The sequence below is a fragment of the Equus asinus genome, chromosome 5 (genome assembly GCF_041296235.1).
Source record: "Equus asinus isolate D_3611 breed Donkey chromosome 5, EquAss-T2T_v2, whole genome shotgun sequence".
NCBI classification, from domain to species: domain Eukaryota; kingdom Metazoa; phylum Chordata; class Mammalia; order Perissodactyla; family Equidae; genus Equus; species Equus asinus.
The window spans coordinates 48,138,872-48,162,389 of NC_091794.1; the positions used below are offsets into that span (position 1 = coordinate 48,138,872).

Consider the following 23,518-nt stretch of genomic DNA (forward strand, 5'->3'; position numbering starts at 1 on the left):
AACACAGCCCTCTGTTTCTGAAGATTTTATTTCCTTCACATCCTTTGAGGATAAAACCATGCTATGTGGTTTTTATGCCGTATCTTAGGATATTTAATAACAGAGCGAACTCTACTTTTTCTCCCAGTTTTCTCTTCACAGAGATTCTCCTTTCCCTTCCGCTTACAGCCTCAATGATAATGTAAAGACGTTACCCACTATTATGTTTGCACTTCCTTTGTTATCCTTCATGTTAAAGATGGACAGCTTTTCAAAAGTGATAGGTCAAACTGCTGATCCATGTTCTTGTAAACTTGGGGTAAGACGTGTTTATATGTCAAGAGAATTGTCTGTTTCCTATAAAGGGGAGTGGGAGAAGAATTTTTCAAAGAATACATTTTGGAAATCAATGTTTTGTTTTGTTTTTTTGAGGAAGGTTAGCCCTGAGCTAACCTCCACTGCCAATCTTCCTCTTTTTGCTGAGGAAGACTGGCCCTGAGCTAACATCCATGCCCATCTTCCTCCACTTTACATGTGGGATGCCTGCCACAGCATGGCGTGCCAAGCAGTGCCATGTCCGCACCCGGGATACAAACCAGCGGACCCTGGGCTGCCGAAGCAGAACGTGTGCACTTAACCACTGCGCCACTGGGCCGGCCCGCTGGAAATCAATGTTAGTGAATGGCAGGAAGGAGAAGCACAAAGTGGTAGGCACTGAGGAAGTTTCTGCCGTATTTAGTCAGACTCCTTTCTCTACAGACCATTTATATGTGAGTCTACAGGCGTACGTCTAGGGGGTAAGAAACAGTAAGACCTATGAAAATACACTTATCATTTATGTGCACACAGACATGCAAACACAAATCACAAATCATTTTTCCTACTGCTAAATTGATCAGTTTTTTAAAAAATATACTACTGTATGGGTTCTTCTAAAGTCATCTGCTAATCTCTTCCATCCCTTTCTATCCTCCAAGCAGGTTTCATTTGCATAATTCCAAAGAGGTCAATATGGGTCCTGCTCATGCTTAAGAATTGTTTCCAGTCTAGCTTAACAACCTCTATTTTTCAAGTTTGTCCCAAGATTGAGACAAAATCTCTCTAGCAAAAGCAAAATAAAAGCCAAATTCCTACCCTTTTGCCTCATTTCATGTTTTATTATTCTACATTTCCTAATAATACATTTTGTAAATATTGAAATGGGCACATGTTCTGTGTACCAGAAGCAAAGCTAGGCACAGTTAACACAAGTCACCATCACCAGAAGATGTTCATTTCAGGCCACATGCGATTTATGTTTTTTCTCCTTTCTTAATATAGGGAAATAAAAAAAAAAAACTAGAAAACATCATAGAATCCAACAATACGTATTTCTGGACCAACGATAAACCACAGGCTTTTAATGGCCACAGCAGAGTCAGAGCTGGCCCAAGCTGAAGCCTGGGCGTGTGCTTGCTGATGGACAGATCTAATATCCACAAATCAGAAAATTTAGTGGTGAGGGCAGGCCATGTTATTAAAGCTGCTACTAAAAAGCTTATTAAAATCCAGCATTATTAAAGTTAGAAATAAGAAGTGTTTGCTTATAACCAGCTACTGCCACACACACTGGGATGAATTCATTTTAAGGGTTTATAATAATAACAATAGCAATAAAAATTTCCCCCAAATCTGGGGCCAGCCCAGTGGCGCAGCAGTTAAGTTCGCACATTCCGCTTCTCAGCGGCCCAGGGTTTGCCGCTTAGGATCCTGGGTGTGGACATGGCACCACTTGGCAAACGCCATGCTGTGGTAGGCGTCCCACATAGAAAGTAGAGGAAGATGGGCATGGATGTTAGCTCAGGGCCAGTCTTCCTCAGCAAAAAGGGAAGGATTGGCAGTAGTTAGCTCAGGGCTAATCTTCCTCAAAAAAAAAAAAAAATTTCCCCCAAATCTGCGTACCTTTTTCTTGTTAATTCTGAGTTAAAGAGCAGCAATTATGAGGAAGACATTTTTGAAGAGCACATACACTTTGGTCAAATGCAAGAAGTATTTACAACATAGATTGAATTATGTTTTTAAAAATGTAATTATTTCTGTTGAGCAAACCTTGTGCTCTATTTCCTTAGAGGAGAGATTTTCAACGTTTTTAGGGGTGCATTTTTAGTGAGCAAAGCCTTCCTTTTGAACAACCACATTAGAGTAACTTTGAAATGAGAGATCAGAGGGTCCTCTCTGACCTAAATGTGATGTTGGTGGACAGAGGACACTCCTATAGCACAAATGAGGTGATTCCTTTTATCAGCATTTCCTCATGATAAATGATAAGGGGATATGCTCTTTGAAACACCTCAGTTTTCTCTTCAGATTTTCCTCAAAATGTTTCAAAACACACAAGAGCTCTGATTCCCTAAGCCACACCATTTTCCCTGTCTTTCCCTCTGCTGCAGCATTGGGACAGCGTCCGACAATGCTACAGGAGATGTCTCCCGTCTCCCTCTGGGAGTCTGCTCTTCCCGCACCGCGGGCTCCCACGCTCATTTCCTCCAGCTGCCTCTAGGTGGCCCTGAGCCCTGCACCTCCATCCAGCTGCCGCGGGGATGCCTGCTGCTGTGTCCTTGGCAGATGGTCGCCGTATAGTCTGGCCCGGTATCTTTGGACCAGGCCACAACCTTGATTTTCCCTCCTTGGCAGGACGTTTCTTCCCCAGGGGACTCCTCAGCCTCAAACAAATACAGCTGGCCCTGGAACCTCCCTAATCTTGTCTGAATTCGCAACAGTTTGGGCTGACCTGGGGCCTCTCAGTTATGTAAAGATTGGGGCCATTGCTATCAGTCATCAACTATTTTGTGCTTAGTACTATTTGACTCTATAGAAGATAGGAGGAAAGGGAGGAATGAGACAGGGAAAAAGAGGGAGGGAGGGAGGCGGAAGGAGTAAAGGAAGGAAGGAAGGAAGGGAAAGAAGAAAGAAAGCAAGAGAGAGAGAGAAGAGGGAGGGAAAGAAAGAGAGAAAAAGAAAGAAAGAAAGAAAGAGGGGGCTGGCCTGGTGGCACAGCGGTTAAGTTTGCAGGTTCCACTTTGTTGGCCCCCGGGTTCACCAGTTAGAATCCCGGATGTGGACATGGCGCTGCTTGGCAAGCCATGCTGTGGTAGGCATCCCACATAGAAAGCAGAGGAAGATGGGCACAGATGTTAGCTCAGGGCCAGTCTTCCTCAGCAAAAAGAGGAGGATGGGCAGCAGATGTTAGCTCAGGGCCAGTCTTCCTCAGTAAAAAGAGGAGGATGGGCAGCAGATATTAGCTCAGGGCTGATCTTCCTAAAAAAATATAAATAAATAAATAAAGAGAAGAAAGAAAGAAATTTTAAAAGGATTAAAGAAAAGGTCTGGAAATGAAAATCCTAAAAGACACATGTTTCCTGCCTGTAAGAAGTTTTTATCTACTTGGTTATAATTATTCGTAGCTAAATACAAGGCCAATTTCATAATGAGATGACTAAATTGGAGAGCATCTCTAGACGCCAACATAAGACTTTTGGGCAAACAGTCAAACAATGTCAATCAAGCCAGCCAGCAAGCTCCTTTCCCAGGAAATATTGCAAAAAACACCTCCTTTGCTGAGGATCAAATCCCAGTTAATGGCTTTAGCAAATGAAAGTAGAAAACTTCTTCTGTCAATCAATCTCAAATTCAGCCGTGGCCTGGACTTCAGAAACAAGCTTAGCTCTAACAATTTTTGAAAGTCCTTATGCAACATTTTTTCTCAAATACTTTCATGGGGGAGGAAGTTACAAGTTAGGGAAATTGCATAACGTATCTGCTCTTTAGCTGATCTAAGTATCGGGTCCAGAGAAGAGTGTGACCTTCAAGGACACGGGCGGCTACAGTATTACACCAGTGGTGCTGCGGAATGTCTCCAAAATTCTCTGGTTTGAGGCATACTCCACCCCCCACCTGATCCCCCCTGCATTCAATGCAAGAGGGCCCATAAAGCACAAATATACCAGTAATAAAGGTTCTAATCTAATCAGAGAATGGGGAAATATTCCCTTCCTTGTTCCAGGTGTGACATTTTTATGTCACTGCCTAACATCACAGTAGCTTTAGCTGGGCCAGGGGGGCCATGCTCTTAGATCTCACGGAGCTTGCAGTCAACTAAAGTTCTCGGGTCTTCCATTGCATCAGCTCTTGTTAAACCCACGCCGGCTTATCTCGCATCCATAGATGTGGAGTTGATTTGTCAAACTATACACACTTCGCTGTTTAACTTCTTGGTAACTTTAACCCTCTCCCCTGTTCTACTGAAATCATTGTGAACCTTGCTTTGAATATTTTCCGTCAGTTTCTACCTGCAAACTTAATAAACACAAATTCATTATTTCCATCTAAGTTATCAGATGAAGCTACATGGAACCCTGTGGCAGTCCGCGGAAGGCATTGCTCCAGGTTGATAATCACACATTATAATAAACACTTTTGGAATATGATTACTCAATCAATTTTGGTTCCACACAGTCAAATAATCAGAAATACCTCGTATACGTACGTATTCTCCTGATTTACCAGCCCAGTAGTTCTGTCCAAATAGTACATCACGCTTGATTATGATAACTAATGACTAGGAAACTCCTGCCTGCTCGTTGTGATTCTTCCTCATCATCATGTGAAAAATAATCACATTCACAAGTAGTTCTCTGTTTATAAAAGTCCTAAGTGGGGGCTGGCCCTGGGGCGTAGTGGTTAAGTTTGTGCCCTGCTTTGGCAGTCTGGGGTTTGCAGGTTTGGATCCCGGGCGCGGACCTATGTGGCACTCATCAAGCCATGCTGTGGTGGTGTCCCACATATAAAATGGAGAAAGATCGGCACAGATGTTAGGTCAGCGACAATCTTCCTCACCAAAATAAAAAAAGTTATAAGTGCCTCTTTGTAAACAGGTTTTTAAAATAAATGAATAAAGAAGAAAACAGAAGTCACATAAAATCTCACCACTGACCACTGTGAACAGCGGTTAGTTTCCTCTCAGCTTGCTTCTTCCCTATCTCCCTGACACTCTCTCCTCTCCATACATGCACCTTACTTAATCCCCTCCACTGTTACTCTCTTCTCTTCTACAGCTCAAACAGTTGGGCAGGAGTCACCTTGCATTTTGAGGGGATATGGGTACAACAAAACCAGAAAAAAAAAGAGGGGAGAGAATTTTGACCTTTAAGGTCAAAAGCTCAAGACTAACTGTAGAGTAGAAATGTCTGCATGTGTACCTGTAGAGTGAGTCTTCTTGAAACAGGCCAGAGGAAGTCAAGGAAGGCTGAGGTATAGACTTGGCGTTATCACAACCAGGAGCAGCCCAAGATCAAGGAATACAGCCTCAGCCAGCCATCTGCACCAGGCGGCCACTTGGGCGCCAAGTCATTGCCCTGGTGTCCCTGTTGATATCCAGTGGAATCCAAAGGACAATTGTCTTGTGAGTTATGGCCTTCTGTGGCCAAGGCTTTGTCCCACTTGACACAGCCCTCTCTTCAATGGCCCCAAGTAGTATCAGAGGAGCAGATAGCTCCACTTTCATTAGCTCAAAACTCTACACACACGGAATGAATTTGAGGCCCAAGTAAAAGCATCACGATTTGCCCCCCAACATACCCTCTCCAACATATATATATATTGGAGAGTCTCTGTGTCTTTGTAAACTCAAGGCTTTGCCAATGCAGCTGCTTGGTCTCTGCCAAAGTAAGAAGCTGCCACCCTCCCCACAGCTGGAAATCTACTTCCCGTCCACCCTGCCAAGGCTCCACCCTTGAAGCTCCTCCTCTCCCACTGCTCTGAATCCCTATGCCTTCACTCCTCTTGGTGCCTGGCGGCTCAACATCTGCTCAAACCACGTTGTTAGAGTGCTCTTTTGGTTCTGTACATCTTTTCCTCCTCAGGAGCACACAAGTTTCAATTACTTATTGTGCTTTATTTTTTATATTTTTATGCTCCCAGTGAGCTTATTAAGTACTGTTTCATTTATTTGCCATTTTAAGTTTTCTTTTGCATACTGACTGTGTAGCTCATTTTTCTGTTTGTTTTCTTTTATGTGCCCCCAAATTACAAGCAAACCCTTTTCTCAACTAGTTTGAAAATAATATCCTTAGAGGTCAAATACCCTGAAGTCACTGAAGAATCTTACTAATTTCTGCATGGAATAAAAGATATATAGGTCTAACTGATGTCTTCCTCTTGCCTCTCTATGGAATTCCCACTATAGTAACTTTTTCACCGAAATTATGAAACCCTAATAAATGCTGGGGCTCTATGTGGCTCAGTTCACAAGTCATGGTCAAAGAATCATAGTGCAATAACAACAAATAGTAATTTAGAAGATTTCTGATATTTATATATATCACAAAGACCAAAAAAGGGGATCTAGTTCATACCTCCAGCAACACACAGCTCAAGACCCTCTGTGCAGCCACATCGGATCCTCTTGGCCATACTCTCTAATGCTTTCCCTCTACCACATTCCCCACTCATATTTTCTTCCTCTGTCTTCCCCCCTCTCTCTTAGGTCTTTATTATGTGGATCAGATTAGCCTCTCTGCCTGGGTCCTCTCCTCTTTTATATTTACCTCTCCGGCCCAGTTCCTTCCTATCCATTCTCCCTACAGATCACAAAAAAACAAGGGTAAGGAAGTTGACTAGGCACAAGTCACACCTTGATCTATTTTGTTCTCATAACATTTGACAAAACCCACTACAGCCTTCTAACACACAGAGGCCTCTGATACCATCAGGAACTACAGTTTGCACCTGGATGAAAATAACTCCACACCAGAAAACTCTTAACACTTCAAGCCAGTTGACTCCAACCTCGCCTCTCGTCCCTGTTATTCTTGGCCAGCTCCCCAAGTGCAAATGCACCAGTCATTCCTCCTCTCATGTGCTGTGTTTTGTCCCCTTTGCCTCATCAGCTTCCAATACTAAGCTGCCTCTGGAGCTTTCTTATGTGTTTGTTGCCCCCTGAACAAACATCCTGAAACACTCACAGAACAATAACACGTGTCTTGCAGTCCTGTAATGCAGCTCCATCCAGTGCAGCCTGCTGGAAGGAGGCCACTCTGGGATTTGGGGAACAATCTTCAGATCATTCAAGCTTACCCCTTTTTTTTCCAATAACTCTTTGAAATGGTTGCATCTTCAGTTTAGAAATGTTTGTGGCCCTCCTGTTTATGAGTATGGATTACATGCAAAATTAACAAGGTAAAAAAAAAGGCAGCATTTAATAAACATTTGTTTAATTAATGGAAATATTATTTGTATGGGGCAGTTGCAGATATTCTAAGAATGTTAAGAATAAGTTATGGGCTTAGATGGGACCCAGATCTATAACACCAAGTACAATCTGTTTGCCAAGCCAGGACCCAGAGCATGCAGAAGGTGGGATGGGAGGTTCTGATGAATGAAGAGTGGAGAGCCTCAACCTCCAGAATGGGGAGGCTCTGACAACAGGCAGCGTGTGGCTTCACATGTCAGACCACACCCAACAGAGAGATTAAAACCTTGAGCAAGCCCCCTCAAGTACCCCAAGCTTCCACCTTGGGACACCAGGAAGAGTTTCCCTACTGTCTGCTCATCTGTTGGTGAGCCCAGAAAAGCTGTCCCAGTTGTTCTTTCATCCCGAGAGTCCCTTAACACCCACCACACAAAGTGAGCTACTTGTCACTCCCTACCTCCTTCTTTCTGTTCTGAGGGTACATGGAGATGGGGAGGAGCTTATGGCTCTGCTTTTAGTTCTTAAAAAAGCTTTGGGGAGAAACTGGCTGTGAAAGAGAAAGCAATAAATAAACTTCAATAGGGTTTTAAAATTTAGCCCTGACACAGCCACCCAATCTCCCATTCCCCACCATCTGTCTGTTGTAGTCTGCTATTCCTTGTTTCAAACTTGACACCCCTTGCTATACCAATACTGGAGTTCTGGCCCTCCCCTAAGCCCCTTTAACTGGGTTTGCTTATCTGTCAGTCTTGTGCTTTTGCTTCTTCTCCAATGCAACCTCCAAGCTCAAACAGGGCTTCCCAGCTCTGCAGCACTTGCAACAGTCCCACCCAACCCCTCGGCCAGTCCAGTTCCCTCTTTCCATCTTTTCTATCTGGACTTCAGAGGGCAAGAAACTCCAAGAACATTCCTTGAAGAGTGTCTTGCTGTGTAATCATGTCAAAGGTTCTCTAAATGTTTCTTGAATCCTGCTTTTCTAATGTTTAGAGTTTGTCTGTGAGCAGGCTCAGGGTTCTCATTTTAGCTGTTGCAAATGCTAAGAAAAAAACCAGACACTTTCTGAACTCAAATCAACAACCTAACTTTACAACTTAAGGAACTAGGAAAAGAAGAACAAACTAAACCCAAAGCTAGCAGAAGGGAGGAAATAATAAAGATTAGAGCAGAGGTAAGTGAAACAGAAAATAGAAACACAATAGAGCAAATCAACTAAATGAGAAGTTGGCTCTTCGAAAAGATCAACAAAATTGACGAAACTTTTAGCTACATGGACTAAGAAAAAAAGGAGAGAAGACTCAATTTACTAAAATCAGAGATGAAAGTGGGGCCATTACATCAGTGTACAGAAATGAAAAAAAATGAGAGTATTACAAAAAATTGTATGCCAGAAAATTGGATAACCTCGATGAAATGGACAAATTCCTAGAAACACAAAACCTACCAAGACTAAATCACAAAGAAATGGAAAAAATGAACAGACCTATAACTAATAAGGAGATTGAATCAGTAATCAAAAATCTCCCGCAAAGAAAAGTCCTGGGACCCGATGGTTTTACTGGTGAATTCTACCAAACATTTAAAGAAGAACTAATGACAACCCTTCTCAAACTTTTCCAAAAAAGAAAGAGGAGGGAACCCTTCCTAACTCATTTTGTGAGGCTAGCATTACTCTGATACCAAAGCCAAAGACACAACAAGAGAAAACTACAGACCAATATGTCTTATGAACGTTGATACAAAAAATCCTCAACAAAGTACTAGCAAACAGAATTCAGCAGCAAACTAAAAGGATTATGACTAAGAGGGGTCCCAAGCAGGACAAAGATATATAAGTGGCCAATAAGCACATAAAAAGATGCCCAACATCACTAATCATTAGGGAAATGAAAATCAAAACTTCAATGAGATACCACCTCACACTCATTAGGATAGCTACTATCAAAAAAACAGAAAATAACAAGTGTTGGCAAAGATGTGGAGAAACTAGAACCCTTGTGCACTGTTGGTAGAAATATGAAATAATACAACTGCTGTGGAAAACAGTATGGTGATTCTTCAAAAAATTAAGTCAAATTACCATATGATCCGGCAATCCCACCTCTAAGTATATACCTGGAAGAATTGAAAGCAAGGTCTCAAAGAGATATTTGTACACTCATGTTCATAGCAGCATTATTCACAATAGCTAAAACATGGAAGCAATTCAAGTGGCCGTTAAGTGATGAATAGATAAGCAAAATGTGGTAAATATACACAATGGACTATTATTAAATCTTAAAAAGGAAGGAAATTCTGCAACATGCTACAATATGGATGAACATTTAGGACATTATGCTAAGTGAAATAGGCCAGACACAAAGCGACAAATACTCTATGATTCCACTTATATGAGGTGCTTAGTGTAGTCAAAATCATATAGTCAAAAAGTTTAATGGTGGTAGCCAGCAGATGGGGGTAGGAGAGAAAGGTGCGGTATTGTTTAACATGTATAGAGTTTCAGTTTCACAAGATGAAAAGAGTTCCGGGGATCGATGGTAGTGGTGGGTGTACAACAGTGTGAATGTATTTAATACCACTGAACTACGCACATAAAAATAGTTAAGATAGGGGCTGGCCCCGTGGCCGAGTGGTTAAGTTCGCGCTCTCCACTTGGGTGGCCCAGGGTTTCACTGGTTCGGATCCTGGGCGCAGACATGGCACCACTTGTCAGGCCACACTGAGGCGGCGTCCCACATGCCACAACTAGAAGGACTTGCGACTAAAACATACAACTATGTACGGGGGGGATTTGGGGAGAAAAAGAAAAAAAAAGATTGGCAATAGTTGTTAGCTTAGGTGCCAATCTTTAAAAAAAAATAGGTAAGATAGTAATTTTTATGTTATGCATATTTCACCACGATAAAAAAAAGGAAAAAAAATAGACACTTTCTGCAAGATTTTCCTCATTCTTATTTTACCAACCAGTTCTTCTCATGGGTCAGAATTCAATCCTGAACAGCAGATCTTTTCATTGCAAAGAAATTGTGAGAAAGACATATCAGTAACTTGTTTTCCTGTCACAGACGACCAAACTGTGGTCCACAAGCAAGACAGAATGGTGACATCTTTTTACCAGAATGAGAATTGCTGGGGATGTTGCCATTTTGTCTCGCTTGTGGGCCGCAGTCTGGTCATCTGTGACAGGAGAACATTATCCAGAGTCTCTAGCTAGCCAGGTAATTTACAATTTACTCCCCAAACAACTGTCACTTCTTTATCTTTCTCTCTTTTTACCTTTATCCCCACCCTTTGGCACCTGTAGCCCATACAAGTGTATGGTTTCTTAATTTACAGAGTTCAAGATTCAGTCTTTCTATTCTCTTTACTTCTTTGAACAGATTTTAACTTATTCCTTGTTGTCTTCAATATTTCTATGCAAAATTGGGTGATACATATGTAATTTGCATAAAACTGCAAATTTGCATTGCTTACTATGTATATGCTGTAATTGGTGTACAGCTAGCTGAATTGAACGAAAACAAAACCCAAAGGAAAAAATAATAAAAGCAAATAAATTAGTATATTCTTCATTCACAAATATTGAACCTAAATTGCATTTCAACATTCACTACAAAAGTCAATTTCTCTTAAGTTCTAGCCTAACAGATTTTTGTAAGTTCTCTATTGTAAACAAAGTTATGAGAAAAGATTCCTTGATTTTATATATTATGTATTAATCAATCTATTTGCATAGGGTTCAAGACTATAGAAACTGTTTTATAGTGGCTTACCAAAAGAATATAATTAATGTAAGATACGCTCTGATTAGAATTTATTTCTGTTTATTACCTATAAATCAGAATTGCTAAGAGCAAATATTACACTGTACAGCTCAAAGGAAATAACTGATTTTACGATTCCCTGCAGAGTAGGGAGAAAATATCAAATTTTAATTTACTTTTACTTTTAAAAATAAGAAAGAAATTGTTTTAATAAAATATTTTGGTAGATGTGGGTAACCCCCGTCAAATTTTTCTTGAAGGAAAAGTAATTAAAACAATGTGAGGAAAACAATATGGCAACCAAACATCAGGAAATAATTCTGGAAGATACATAAGACGCGTCGAGGAAGAATTTAAGAAACGAATGTTAAAACAAATTACACAGCGTGGGAAGCTTGCTATACAGTTGGAGGAAAGAACGGAAGCTTCTAATCTGTCTGGGCTTGTGCTGGATTCTGCTTTAATTAAATACTAGAAGTAGTTTTTGCATTTCATTTAAGCAGTGGCAACTAGCAGAGGTCGAGCCGGCCAAATGGCACATTTTGGAAATGGGGGGGTGTAGTTTTGATCAACACAGAGATTGGGGGCACATACTGGCATTTAGTGAGTGGAGGCCGGGATGCTGGGAGTCCGATATGTGTGTAATGATCTTGCACATTGAAGAATTGTCCCTTGTCCCACACAACTGCCAAAAGTCTTACTGGACACTCATGTAAGTGAAAAACGTGCTAATTATCTGAGCCTGGAATGTAATTCTGATTTACATATAAATTCAAAATATTGTTTGCATCCTTTTCATATACACTGCATTTTTGGAGAATGTCACCAGTGTACAAATTGAGGGAAAATTGTACTTTATTTATTTGGAATTTTGCTAAGAGTTGTTCACCAACTCTTATTCATTCAACAATCATGAACTGATTGTTCATAACTCACTTGGCAGCAAAATGTGACTAAATTGATTTGCGGCTATTTGGAAAATGATGTCGCGGATGGCAACATCTTCAAGAGCCGACAGTTGGAACTGTCATGTTCCAGTGTCCATATAAAGAAATGGTGTCGATTCCTCACTACTCAGCGCCCAGCTTTGAGCAGACCAGAAGCATGGGAATCACTTCTGAGCTTGCTGGAAATGCCAACCCCAGACCTGTGAAATCAGAATCCACTTTTTTTTGAAGAAGAAGAAGATTAGCCTTGAGCTAACTGCTGCCAATCATCCTCTTTTTGCTGAGGAAGACTGGCCCTGAGCTAAGATCCATGCCCATCTTCCTCTACTTTCTATGTGGGACGCCTACCGCAGCGTGGCTTTTGCCAAGTGGTGCCATGTCTGCACCCGGGATCTGAACCAGTGAACCCCGGGCCACCAGGAAGCAGAACGTGTGAACTTAACCGCTGCGCCACCAGGCCGGCCCCAGAATCCACATTTTAAGAACAGCCACAGGTGACTTATATTTGATTTGAAATTTGAGAAGCAATGGTATAGACAACAAGTAGATGAAAATTCGCCTTAAAAAAAATCATTATAGGTAGTACGAACAACTGACCCCTGCATGATGTCTTCTGGTGTGATTAGTGAGAATTTTGCATATTGAGAGAGATTCTATTTCATCATAATTTACTTTCTTTTATTTTTCCTTTACTGTCAATACATTATATGTACTTTTTTGAAATTATGACTTAATCCCATTTCAAGATAATGAAAGACATGTTATAACAAAAAGGATGTGTTGTTTTGATAGGGTTGAGAGTTACTGAATAAAGGAAAGATGTACTAAAGGAGAAAAATATATTCCCAGTGTATACGAATTCCACAACAAAAACAATGTTTTATGGAAAAATTGTGTCCATGAAACCACTGGTGGAAAAGCTGGTTTGACTGGAATAAAATTTGGATTCTGAGCTAAAGATACAGAGACAGCTTCAAAAATAAATGCGTTCACTGCATTATTCAGAGGCAAGAAGCTCTCGTAGCAAAGAAGGTGAAGCCAAAAGTGTACGAATTGCTACAAGATGTCATTGATAGAGATAAAAGTGTAAAAGTCAGAACTTTAAACTCTAGTAAATTATTCACTGTTCTTGTTAGAGATGATGATAACATTTTTTTAATTGAGTTATTGATAGGTTACAATCTTGTGAAATTTCAATTGTTCATTAATGTTTGTCAGTCATGTTGTAGGTGCACCACTTCACCCTTTGTGCCCACCCCCCACCCCACCTTTCCCCTGGTATCCACTAAACTGTTCTTGGTCCATAGTTTTAAATTACTCATATGAGTGGAGTCATACACAGATTATCTTCCTCTCGCTGGCTTATTTCACTTAACATAATTCTCTCAAGGTCCATCCATGTTATTGAAAATGGAATGATTTTGTTCTGTTTTGCAGCTGAGTAGTATTCCATTGTATATATGTACCACATCTTCTTTATCCATTCGTCTGTTGATGGGCACTTAGGTTGCTTCCACGTCTTGGCTATTGTAAACAGCGCTGCAATAAACATTGGGGTGCACAGGACTTTTGGGATTGCTGACTTCAGGCTCTTTGGATAAATACCCAGTAGTGGGATGGCTGGATCGTATGGTAGTTCTATTTTTAGTTTTTTGAGGAATCTCCATACTGTTTTCCATAGTGGCTGCACCAGTTTGCATTCCCACCAGCAGTGTATGAGGGTTCCTTTTTCTCCGCAACCTCTCCAACATTTGTTGCTATTAGTTTTAGATATTTTTGTCATTCTAACGGGTGTAAGGTGATATCTTAGTGTAGTTTTGATTTGCATTTCCCTGATGATCAGCGATGATGAGCATCTTTTCACGTGCCTATTGGCCATCAGTATATCTTCTTTGGAGAAATGTCTGTTCATGTCTCCAGCCCATTTTTTGATTGGGTTGTTTGATGTTTTGTGATTGAGTTGCGAGAGTTCTTTATATATTAAGGATATTAAGCCTTTGTCAGATATATGACTTGCAAATATTTTTTCCCAGTTAGTGGGTTGTTTTTTTGTTTCAATCCTGTTTTCATTTGCCTTGAAGAAGCTCTTTAATCTGATGAGGTCCCATTTGTTTATTCTTTCTATTGTTTCCCTTCTCTGAGAAGGCATGGTGTCCGAAAAGATCCTTTTAATACTGATGTCAAAGAGTGTACTGCCTACGTTTTCTTCCAGAAGCCTTATGGTTTCAGGTCTCACCTTTAGATCTTTGATCCATTTTGAGTTTATTTTGGTGAATGGTGAAAAAGAATGGTCAATTTTCATTCTTTTACATGTGGCTTTCCAGTTTTCCCAGCACCATTTGTTGAAAAGACTTTCTTTTCTCCATTGTATGCCCTCAGCTCCTTTGTCAAAGATAAGCTGTCCATAGATGTGTGGTTTTATTTCTGGGCTTTCAATTCTGTTCCATTGATCTGTCCACCTGTTTTTGTACCAGTAGCATGCTGTTTTGATTACTGTAGCTTTGTAGTATGTTTTGAAGTCAGGGATTGTGATGCCTCCTGTTTTGTTCTTTTTTCTCAGGATTGCTTTAGCAATTTGGGGTCTTTTGTTGCCCCATATGAATTTTAGGATTCTTTGTTCTAATTCTGTAAAGAATGTCATTGGGATTCTGATTGGGATGGCGTTGAATCTGTAGATTGCTTTAGATAGAATGGACATTTTAACTATGTTTATTCTTCCAATCCATGTGCATGGAATGTCTTTCCATCTCCTTATGTCGTCATCCAATTCTCTCAGAAAGGCCTTGTAATTTTCATTATATAGGTCCTTCACTTCCTTAGTTAAATTTACCCCGAGGTATTTTATTCTTTGTGTTGCGATTGTGAATGGTATTGTATTCTTGAGTTCTTTTTCTGTTGGTTCATTACTGGAGTATAGAAATGCTACTGATTTATGCAAATTTATTTTATACCCTGCAACTTTGCTGTAGTTGTTGATTACTTCTAACAGTTTTCCAATGGATTCTTTGGGGTTTTCTATATATAAGATCATGTCGTCTGCAAACAGCGAGAGTTTCACTTCTTCCCTCCCTATTTGGATTCCTTTTATTCCTTTTTCTTGCCTGATTGCTCTGGCCAGGACCTCCAGTACTATGTTAAATAAGAGTGGTGATAGAGGGCATCCTTGTCTCATTCCTGTTTTCAGGGGGATGGGGTTCAGTTTTTGCCCATTGAGTATGATGTTGGCTATGGGTTTGTCGTATATGGCCTTTATTATGTCGAGGTAGTTTCCTTCTGTGCCCATTTTGTTCAGAGTTTTTATGATAAATTGCTGTTGGATCTTGTCAAATGCCTTCTCTGCATCTATTGAGATGATCATGTGGTTTTTATTCCTCAGTTTGTTGATGTGGTGTATCACGTTGATTGATTTGTGGATGTTGAACCATCCCTGTGTCCCCGGTATGAATCCCACCTGATCCTGATGTATGATTCTTTTGATGAATTGCTGAATTCTGGTTGCCAAAATTTTGTTTAGAATTTTTGCATAAAGATGATGAGAACATTTTGTATCACAGACATGGTCCCCTGTTTTATCATGGCTGATTACGTTTTGGAGTTATCAAATTTAAAGGAACCACACATTCTTATTTTCTAAAAACACTAGTGTTCCACATTCTGTCTTTTCTGTGATAACAAGTGCCTATCAATTCTATGATAGTAAAGCAGAATTTTAAAATAATTAACTCTGTCCCTTCAAAATAAAAGTATTACTTTAATAACAAGTAGGAGAGTTTCTGCTTTTGAAGGAAACTTGGGCTAAAGGGAGAGCATTCTGAAAGCAGATCTTTGGAAATGCTTCTTTCTTTCTTTCTTTTTTTTTTTTTTGCTGAGGAAGATTTGCCCTAGGTTAACATCAGCTGCCGATTTTCCTCTTTTTGTATGTGAGTTGCTGCCACAGCATGGCCACTGACAGACAACTGGTATAGGTCCACACTGGGGAATAAGACCAGGCCGCCAAAGTGGAGAGTGCCAAACTTAACCACTAGGCCAAAGGGGCTGGCCCAAGAGTGTTTCTTTCTTAACTGATTGACTTCAGAAGCCACGTGTCACCTCTAAGACTGCTCATATCTGCCCACTTTAAAAAGCCTGGAAATAGACATTTCTAATTCATTTAAAAGATCTTCCTCAAAATGACTCTCAAACAGTTTTGAATTTTCTTGTTAAATAAAATTGTTAAAAATATAAAAATGCAATACCTCTGATTGTTTGGTAAAAAAAATATCGTTCTCTAAGATATTGAGTGAATTGGTGGGGGTAGGAAAAGGCTTTTAAAGTGTTTCTCCTTGTTGGCAAGATCTACTCAATTCTGTCTTAATTCAGGTCAGGATGCCCTACACACAGGTGTAAAATCAAAAAGCTCTGGAAACCAAAAGTCCTGTTCATTATGTATTTGGCAGCAAAACTTGACCTGAATTGATTTGAGGCTATTTACATTCTTTATTTTTCCATGCAGTGTGCCGATTCTCACCTCTTTTGCAGATGTACAAGGGTATTTAATGATGGGGTGCTGCCCCAGGCCTCACTGGGGGTGTCACATAATAGATGCTATATGAGTTTTCTGAAATCTGTAAAATTCTGGATATCCTAAATTCAACTGCTCCAGAGGATTTGGGAGCTTATGGGTCTGTGGAGATTCCCAGCAGTGAATATGATATGAGTAAAGAATTGCAAAGTATTCTTGATGATAAACAAGGGTCTTTTTCATTGCATTTTAATGTTAAGGAACTGTAATTCTGAAAGTTGGTCCCTGAATATTTGTTGTTATAAGGATAGTGAACTTACATCTTTGGGCAGAGGGTCTGTAATTCAAAGTTAGCATAGACGTCAAATCGATTGTACCACTAAAGAAATAAATAAATATACATACATGTTTTTTCTTTTTTCCACTTTGTCCATAGAGGGGAGTTCTCCTGGGAACACGCTGAGCTCAGCTGAAGCGGAGAGGTTCCTGAGGGATGCTTTTGCTATATCTGGGGTGGGAAGGTAGGGATGGCTTGACTGGTCTTAGAAACTAGCCTAAGCCATGAGTTTGCAAATACATCTTTAATGTGACAGATTGTACAAGTGTGAAAACCTGTACCAGCTGCAATGTAGTGTGAGTGTCCACAGGATGACCTTTCTACTGCAAAATGAAAAATGATGCAGAGAAATGAAAATGTTTTCCAACCCCCTTAGCTGTTAGCAAATGTTTGCCAAGAAAACACTTCCATAATTCTCTGGAGGTTCTAAAAGATTAGAAGGCACACGGGCAGGGCTCCAAGTGGCTCTCACCCTGGGGAGTTTCGCCGTTCTACTATCATTAAGAAACCTTTTATAATAGGCCCTTCTATTTCTCTTCTTCTATTCTAAGTAAGAACATTTGCTGGTATAAACAAACATGACTTTCTAAATCCAAACTGAACGAGGAAAGTGTAAAACCAAACAAATGTTTGTAGAAACATTTTACTTGGAAACGCAAAGAATGCTAATGCGTAATAGAGTCTGGAGCTAGAAACTTTTGAGATGACAGATGTAATATCTGATGTCAACCAGCACTGAAGTTATGATCTGAAAAGGTGAATTGGTTGTATGTTTATTTAGATGAAGGTTGAGTCAAAACTTGATGGAAAAGAAATTTGTGCTTTTTTGTTTTTTTGGTGAGGAAGATTAGCCCTGAACTCACATCTGCCACCAATCCTCTCTTTGCTGAGGAAGATTGGTCCTGAGCTAACCAATCTGTGCTCTTCTTCCTCTATTTTGTATGTGGGATGCTGCCTCAGCATGGCTTGATAAGCAGTGCGTAGGTCCGCAATGGAGATCCGGGCCTGCCAACCCCGGGTCGTCAAAGTGGAGCACACAAACTTAACCACTTCGCCACCAGGCTGCCCCATCGTTACTTTTGAAATGGAAATATGTATGGTGCTGAAACTGATGTAAGGAAGGTGGAACTGAGTTCTACACCACAAAATTGCAGCAATTCAAACTAACAGTTCATAAACAAATTGAACATTTGCCTAGCTGAAGAGAAAAAATGCAACAGTAATGCAACTGATTAGGCCCCACTGATGCCCTCACTAATTCACCTCTCCACGAACTCTGTATCAGCAGAGAATAACTAATGCCCCTGCCAAATAAGGCTCACCCTGAATAGTTGGTTTTCCTGAATATTGGTTTCTTTCCTATCTATACCAAGATGCAGAATCCGACCACTTCCAACCCCTCCGGGACTAGCGCTCCAGTCCATCCTTGCTGGGTTGCTTCGTCTTTGCGCTTCTACCCTCGCTCGCAGGCAATCTACCCTCCATATAGAAGTCCGTGTGGTCCTTCTAAAACAAAAGTCAGATTACAACATTCTTTGGCCCAAAGCTTTTCATATCAATTAACATTAAGTTCAAACTCCTTCCTTTCCCGAACTTGCTCCCTGCGCCGCCCCCACCCCCACCCCCACCCCCGCCCCCACCCGCATCCCCGGACTCCATTTCCGCACTTTTCACCTTGCTTTCCCCGCTGTATTCGTCTTTGCCTCTTACTCTGCCTTGAAAACACCAAACACATTTCTACTTCATGGCCTTCGTACTTCCTAGTCCCTCTGTCTGGATGCTTCCCTAGACTTCTACAAGCCTTGTGCCTTTTCTTCTGCTCCAGCGTCACCTTATCAGAGAAGTCTTCTCTGCCAACTTCCCTCAGCCCGGCTCTGGAAGCCCTGGTCTTTTCCTTTACCCTCGTTTATATTTCTTCATAATACCCATCACCTCCTACATAGTTCAGGTCTGTTCTCCGACAGAAAAGCAGAGGCTTCCTCTGTTCTGTTCTTGCGGTGTCCTCAGCTGCTAAACCAGCTCCTGTAATGTGGGTGGCTTTCACAGTGTATGAATTAAGGAACACTGAAACTTGATTGTAAGTCTAAAAGTTGAAAATACATAAATATGTCTGGATAAAATACTTCAGCTTTGAAAAAAATGTTCATTTTTCTTTCTTATAGGTTCCTGAGATCATTTTCTACTGTGCAACCTATGGATTTTTTTGGAAACTGAGAACAGTTACTTTTAGTTACTTTGATATAATTGTAGCAAACAATTGACACAATTTTTTTCTAAACAAATATTCACTCTTTTAAATGCTTTTGCATGTTTTCTTATTTAATAATCAAGCTACTTTGTATATACGTACAAATGCATGAAAATGAATACAATTTTACAAGGTATGTAAACATTGAAAATATAGAGAGATTCTAAATAAGTTATTTGATGTATTTAATGACTGCTTGGGGTGTTGGATCACTGTGGCCTCTTCACTATGGAAATGCTTCACAGGGACTGGCTCAGGGTAGCCGAGAAGATTCATCTCTGGTGTTTCATTGGGGTTGTAAGCATCAACACCGCCCCTTTTTAAAGTGTCATATGGTAGACAGCCCACAAGCTGACCGTTGTGGGAAAAAATTAGGAAACACATGAATGGTCCACAGGAAGCTAAAAAGAAGATATAGAGATACAGTGCTTCTGTACATCTTGGCAATGTCCACTCTGTTCCTCATTCTCTCTTGAGATTTTTGGTCCTAGCCACTGTCGTGTATTTTTTTTCAAGCCTTGAGAATCACACTGTTGTCATCTTTCATTCTGTCTCTGTTAGGATGGCTGAGGTGATTTATGTGACCAAGAATAAAACATCTAGCCCTGTACTCTTGTTTCCAGAGTAGCGTGTGCACTGTGGCTAGTTAATTAGCATCAATAATTAAACGTTTATGAATGAGTGAATGAAGTGAATGCTTGCTAACCAGGGGACTGTGAGGTGGACTGGATGACACACAAGTCACACAGGTCATGTCAGTGAGGGTGACTAGGGGCAAGCAATAGACGCAGACTCTTGCTATCTGAAGAAGGGCACCAGGGGCTCACAGACTCAAGGCACGGCGGGGAGACAAGGCCGGGAACAGCAGATACCAAGGAAGCGCCAGAAGGTTAAACAAACAAATCAGGAAGTGAGAAATTGTCTCTGACCGGGTCACCCTGGCCAGGGCCAAGCTGCCGCTGGGGCTGCTACTGCCTCTGCTCGGTGAGTCCAACCCCAAACATTCCCGGCTCCCTGATTCCTTGAGATCCCGTGCACCTGGCCTCTGGGGTAAGGCGCGGTGGTGGGAACAGTGAGGAAGGATCAGCCCTTTGCCTTGGAAACTGCTGCCCCAAACTGCCCTCTTACCAAGACCATACACATTTGGGGAGAGGTAATTCTCTATAAGAAAATGAAACTGTCAGAAAAGATGATGGATGCTGTGCATCCCAAAATGACCTAGATGGTCTGAACTGCAGCGTACACGGAAAAAACACCATGAGGGAAAATCTGGTGGGCCACACTGATATGCAAATTTTATAGAGTAGTCTAGAAATAATGTATATATTATTGTTTATTAGATTTTATACAGTATTCTAGAAATATGATATATAAATAATATATTTCTATTAAAAGTATTAATGCAAATTAACAAGAACAGCAATAATATATAGAAAAAAAGGCAATGGACATGAATAGATCTTTCTCAGTAAATAGTACAAATAATCAATAAACATGAAAAAGTAGTTTGTTATTGATTATTGAAGAAATGCTGATTAAACAAGATATGATTTTTAATCCATCACATTTTCAAATTATAAGCAAGTTAGTACTTAATATTGGAAGGTAGTTTTGCGGTATCTCATAGAGCTTCAAAAATGTTTATAAATGTTGGTCCAGTAGTTCTATTTTTAAAACTCTGTCCTAAGAATTTAGAGATCTCAACAAAGATTGCTATCCACAGTGTTCATTCCAGCACGATTTATAAACTGCCAAACAGTCTGGAAACATCCTAAAACCCATAGATAAATAAATGATTGGAATATTCTTCAACCATTAAAAATTATATTTAAAAAATTTAGTAAAAAATGCTATTTAAAAATTTATAAATAAGATATTTGTAAATATTCCATGAGATAAGCAGGATTCTAAATCGTGTTAATTTTGTAACAAACCTTTATTTATGTAAAAAACAAACAAAAAGAAAATATAGCAAAACGTTAACACTGGGTGTGTGTGGGGGAATTATAGGTGATTTCAATTTAAGAAAAATTGTTTTCTGTGGTCTCCAAAACTTTGTATTTTTATAAAATACAAAAATATTCTTATTTTATAATATATAATTATTATATTTATTTTATAATGTATAATATAAAATATTGTATATTTTATAAAATATAAATGTAAAAGTTATAAAAATGAGCACGTTACTTTTATATCAAGAAGAAAAGACAAAAATTAAAGAAGATTTAGAATACCACTTATCTGATAAAAATGTCAAATGTGTATCCAGATGGATATACAAGAAGATTTCATAGTCATTTTTTCTTGACATCTCTGAAGATATGCAAGATTTGGTAAAACAGCCGCAACAACCAGCAATCAGAAAATCTCTCAGGAAAACAGAAATAATTACATACAGTATCAGACTATATCTAACACTTATCTTTGACAGTCCACAGCTTAAGGTTATCTCTATAAACAACATGTGGCCTTTTTCTACTTTGTTCCTCTAACTCAGGAAAGCAGAAATTCAATTATCGTGAGGGCACTTAAATTATTTTATTTCTAATTATAGTTAATAGAAAGACCTATTGTTGTAGGTTAGTGCCAAATGTTTTAATGATGCTACTTAGGATTTGGGATGCAAATTACAGCCTGCTGCTTTTCAATCAAAAGCATTATAATTTCTAAAGACCAGCTTGGAAGAGTGCAGTTCCTTCTGTGTATAATACTTATCAAATCATCTGTGACTAATAAAACTTGAGAGAGAAGGGGAGGAACGGGTTCGCCGCCTTTCAGTAACATGCTTGTCTTACACTTGCCAAACTCCTCTTAGGCAATACTGTTTGCTCAGAGGGCCACATGTTTAATTGTAAAAAGCTGTCAGTATCATAGGATTCAAAAGACATCAATCATTTCTGTCAACAAGGAAAGAGTGATGGCTGTGTGACTCTTCTATCATTAGGAAAAGATGTGCTCAAGACAGAAAAATGCAGTCTGCAGAGGGCTGAGCAACCATAGGATTCAGGAAAAGAGTTCCAGACTCTCATTTCACCTCTCCTCCCCTACTTTGGATTGGAATATTACAGTTTCCATTTCATGTAGTTCCATGCGTGCAGGAAGACGTGATGTAAGCCGGCCAGTCTTGGCTGTGCAATATCCACTAAGCACTTTAAAGTGGCCGTTGTTATTAACAGTTGGGTGTATGCAGAGGCCATGTGTCTTCAGCTTTGGCAGAATGCTGCATTGTGTAATGAGGCTGGAGCTGGCCTATAGCCAAAGCCATATTCCCAAAGGGCTGCTAGTCAAGCCACATGACAACTGGTTCTCTTTTTCTTAAGGCTTTATTCTAAGTGGACTACAAACATCCAAATTGCTGTATTTGGACAGTTCCTTGGGTGGAATGGGAATTTTCCATGTTTTACTCCCAATTTATTATTTTATGCTAAGATTTCTGAATTATACCCAGCTTGAGCTTTAAAGGCATCAAGACACAGATCCCAGTCAGTCTCCTGCGCTGTAAGGTGGGTGACCTTAGGCTGGTTACTTCGCTTTTCTGAGTCTCAGTTTCCTTACTTGCCTATTAGCGATAACACCTTCGCCAGGGAGCTGGCAGAAGGCTTATAGATGACGTCAGCAAAGCTCCTACTTCTTAATTGTGTCACCTCAGGCAAGTTATTTCACTTTTTTGGATCCTGTTCCCCTACTTGCAAAATGGGCCAATCGCAGTTAGCAGCTGCAATAAACAAGGATGAGATAATGTAGGCAGGGCTCCTGGAACAGTGCCTAGGCACCTGGCGGCTCAGGAGTACCTGATAACAGGAATAATAATAGTGCTAGGGAACATTCCCTAGGTTGATGCGGTTGAGTTATGAAACTTGGGACAAGGGACAATAAGAAACGGGAACCAGGAGACAGGCCCGGCCGCCGGAGCCCTGCTGTCCCGCGGGGCCGCCTGCCCGCGCCGCGATGCCCCGGCCCTGGCCCCGCCTCGCCCCTCCCCTGCCCCGCCAGGGCGAATCCGGGCGCCGAGTTCCGGGCGGCGGCACGGCGCGCTGCCCCTCCGGCCCTCCCTCCTCCCCTTCTCCCCTCCTCCCCTCCTCCCGCGCCAGCTGTGCCAGCTGCGCCCGAGCCCGAGCAGCCGCCGCCAGCGCGCAGGTGCCCGCGGCCGCCGTCGCCCTACAGGTAGGAGCCGCGCTGCGCCCCAGGCGCCCGCCGGAGCCGGTTTCCGCTGCCCTCGGCCTCCGTCCTCCCCACGCCGGCCGACCCGGGGCAGCTGGCCGCTCCCCGCCCAACGGGGACGCAACTTTGGCAGAAGCGTGGGCGGTGGGCGCCAGCGCCCTGGGGCAGTCGAGGTCCCCGGTGCGCGCCTTCGGGCCCCATTCCTGCAGAGTCCACGCTAACTTCGGCGCGCACTTCTGCCAGGCCAGCGGCTGCCAGGAGCGTCGAGCCGCACCGGCTCCAGGCCGAGGTTGGAGGCGTCCTCTGCAGGATGAGCCGCCCACCCCGCCGTGAGGTCCCCGGTGTAGCGCGTC

At 41.1% G+C, this 23,518-nt stretch overlaps 1 protein-coding gene across 3 annotated transcripts in view; it reads left to right on the forward strand.

Annotated features, from left to right (window-relative positions):
• The first annotated feature begins 22,854 nt into the window (after positions 1 to 22,854).
• The window catches only part of PLD1 (phospholipase D1), a 201,646-nt gene continuing 200,982 nt past the window's right edge, over positions 22,855 to 23,518 (forward strand). For all 3 annotated transcript variants that reach the window (XM_014866815.3, XM_070509440.1, XM_070509441.1), the window contains exon 1: positions 22,855 to 23,168. In XM_014866815.3, the coding sequence (XP_014722301.2) occupies positions 22,855 to 23,168 (314 nt within the window). The remainder of the gene's footprint in view (positions 23,169 to 23,518) is intronic.